The 3562-nt window shown below is 39.4% G+C and overlaps 1 protein-coding gene across 1 annotated transcript; it reads left to right on the top strand.

Moving 5' to 3' along the window:
- Positions 1–806: 806 nt before the first annotated feature.
- Positions 807–1343, top strand: LOC105789565 (uncharacterized). The gene has a single exon (XM_012616937.1). The coding sequence runs from the start codon at positions 807–809 to the stop codon at positions 1341–1343; it is 537 nt and encodes a 178-aa protein (XP_012472391.1).
- The last annotated feature ends 2219 nt before the right edge of the window (positions 1344–3562 follow it).

The following is a 3562-nucleotide window of genomic DNA, read 5'->3' as shown; positions in this document are numbered from 1 at the left end:
AATTTTGGTGTGAAAATGCTGTCTAGTTTGGTATATAAATGCTGTCCAAATTGATATATAAGGGTTGTCCAAACAGGGTAGATTACCTATGTTGCAATATGTAGTATAGTTAGTAAATTGAAATGAAATATGTGTACAAATAAATGTTTGGATATGTGCTTGATTTATCATATATAATCATATATGTTTGGAAATGTTTTAAGAATTTGAATGATGTTAAATTTTTAAATAATAATGATATGGTTGAATTTTTGAAACATGGTTAGTTTATGAAATTTGATTAATGATGCATGTTGATTTTAATTGGTTATGTGATTAAACATATATATATGGAATGAAATTTCGTGGTTGAGTTGGTATAATTTATGAAAAAAAACTTTGAGTTGGGTTTTTGATCGGTAATGCCTCCTAACTCTAATCCGGTGACGGACACGGGTCGGGGTGTTACATTGAATTGGTATCTGAGCTACGGTTTAGTCGATTCTAGGACTAGCGTAATGTGTATGAGTCTAGCTATACATGCCATTTATTATACTGTGATAGTGTAACGACTTCTGACAAAAAAATATGTGTTTTTCATATAGTAAATGGATCCTGATCCCAATCGAGCTGTAGCAGATGATGTCGAGAGTGTAGCGCCTGCTCCCGTGAAAGGGATGGAGCCGGTTGATTCTCGACCAAATACGAGTAACCATGGTGATAAGGCTAAACAAGCCTTCTATACTGTGATGAATGAATAGTTTAATCAATATATCCGGACAAATTCGGCCGTTCAACAACCTTCGACCCCGATTAACCCACTTCCGATGCCTGTGGTACCTCCGACTATCAATCTTATTAGATTGAATAAACCTCCTATTGATAAAAAAAGAAAATACGAAGCTGAAGAATTTAGGGCCACAGCTAGTGATGATGCTAAACGGGCTGAATTCTGGCTCGATAATACCATTCGTGTCTTCGATGAATTATCCTATACTCCTGATGAGTGCTTGAAATGTTCTATATCATTGTTACGGGATTCAGCTTACTATTGGTGGAACACTCTAGTTTCGGTTGTTCCGAAAGAGCGTGTTACTTGGGATTTCTTTCAGATAGGATTTCGCAAAAAGTATATCAGTCAGCGATTCATTGATCAAAAACGCAAAGAATTTCTCATGCTAAAGCAGGGTCGTATGGCCATATCTAATTATGAGTGCGATTTTGTGAGACTCAGCCGATATGCCCGAGAGTGTGTTGCTATCGAGACTGCTATGTGTAAAAGAATCGAGGAAGGGCTGAATGAAGACATAAAATTGCTTGTCGGCATACTCGAAATAAAAGAGTTCGTAGTACTCGTCGAGTGAGCTTGCAAGGCTGAAGAACTCAGCAAAGAGAAAAGAAAAGCTGAGTTTGAAGCTAGTGATTTTCGCAAGAGATCAGCGAGTAAAACTTTTCAGACGGGAACAAAGAAGTTCAGAGATGTTAGTAGCCGATCTAAGGCTACTGTCGGGCTTTCTATACAAGAACGACCACCAATGAGTTCAAGAGCCACCTCAGTTGCTAGTGTTGGTAATACCCGACCAAATAAACCTGAGTGTCAATAGTGTGGTAGAAGACCTGTTGGTGAGTGTTGGGGCAAGTACAACAATCGATTTTGCTATAAATGTGGAACAAAAGATCATTTTGTTCGGGAGTGCCCAGAGTTTGCGGATCGAAATTTGACACAGAATACGAGATCGGGCAACACAGCAGCTCGGGGTAGACCACCCAGGAATACGGGTAATGTGAGTGGCAGTCAGAGAGGTACTAAAGATACATCTGTTAGATTTGAGGCTCGCGCACCTGCCAGAGCTTATGCCATTCGAGCACGTGAGGAGGTGTCATCCCTAGACGTCATTACTGGTATTTTCACTCTTTATGATACTAGTGTTGTTGCGTTATTTGATCCTGGTTCGACTCATTCTTATGTGTGTGAGACTTTAGTATTCTGTAAGACTTTGCCTGTTGAGTCTACTAAATTTGTAATTAAAGTATCGAACCCCCTGGGCCGGTGTGTTTTGGTTGACAAAGTGTGCAAGAATTGTTCGTTGATGATTCAAGATTCATGCTTTCCGACTGATTTGATGTTGTTACCATTCGATGAGTTTGATATAATTCTGGGTATGGATTGGTTAACTTTGCATGATGCTATTGTGAACTGCAAACAGAAAACTATTGATCTACGGTGTCAGAATGATGAGATTATTGGGATTGAATCTAATGATCTGAATAGTTTACCAATAGTGATATCCTCAATGTTGGCCCAGAAGTACGTGAGAAAAGGTTGTGAAGCTTACCTTGCATATGTTCTTGATAGTAGAGTGACCGAAAAGAAGATTGAATCCGTGCTAGTTGTGTGTGAGTATTCAGACGTGTTTCCCAAAGAATTACCGGGTTTGCCACCTATTCGAGAGGTAGAGTTTAGTATTGAGTTAGTACCGGGGACGACTCCAATTTCAATAGCTCCGTACCGTATGCCACCAACCGAATTAAAAGAGTTGAAAGCATAGTTGCAAGAGTTGACTGATAAAGGTTTCGCACGACCGAGTTTCTCTCCTTGGGGGGCACGAGTTCTATTTGTGAGAAAGAAAGATGGAATGATGAGAATGTGCATTGATTATCAGCAGCTCAATAAGGTGACTATAAAGAATAAGTATCCGTTACCACGGATTGATGATTTGTTCGATCAATTGAAAGGGGCTAGTGTGTTCTCGAAGATAGATTTGAGATCAGGCTACTATCAGTTGCGAGTTAAAGACTCTGATGTGGCAAATACTGCTTTCCGAACGAGGTACGGACATTATGAATTTCTTGTTATGCCTTTCGGACTTACTAATGCACCTACTGTTTTAATGGATTTGATGAATCGGATCTTTAGACAGTATTTGGATAGGTTTGTGGTAGTATTTATATATGACATTTTGATCTACTCTCGTGACAAATCTGAGCATGCCGAACATCTGAGACTTGTGTTACAAACTTTGCGAGATAAACAGTTGTATGCAAAGTTCAGTAAATGTGAGTTCTGGTTACGCGAAGTCAGTTTTCTGGGCCATGTTGTATCAGCATCGGGTATTCAGGTTGATCCGAGTAAAATTTCAGCTATACTTGATTGTAAACCTCCGAGAAATCTCTCTAAAGTTCGAAGATTTCTAGGGCTCGCTGGTTACTATAGACGGTTCGTGAAAATGTTCTCTATGATTGCAACCCCAATGACGAAGCTATTGCAGAAAGATGTTAAGTTCGAATGGTCAGAGAAGTCTCAAAAAAGTTTCGACCGGTTGAAAGCCTTGCTGACAGAAGCCCCAGTATTAGTTCAGCCAGAATTAGGTAAAGAATTTGTCATTTTTAGTGATGCGTCTTTAAATGGTTCGGGCTGTGTTTTGATGCAGGAAGGCAAAGTTGTAGCCTATGCCTCAAGACAGTTAAAGCTGCACGAAAAAAACTATCCAACACATGATCTCGAATTGGCCGCTATTGTTTTTGCTTTGAAAATATGGCGCCATTATTTATTCGGTGAAAGATGTCATGTTTATTCTGATCA

Source organism: Gossypium raimondii, chromosome 2 (genome assembly GCF_025698545.1).
Source record: "Gossypium raimondii isolate GPD5lz chromosome 2, ASM2569854v1, whole genome shotgun sequence".
Lineage (NCBI taxonomy): Eukaryota > Viridiplantae > Streptophyta > Magnoliopsida > Malvales > Malvaceae > Gossypium > Gossypium raimondii.
Note: the sequence above shows the minus strand (reverse complement) of the source record. Positions and strands in the feature narration are given on the sequence as shown.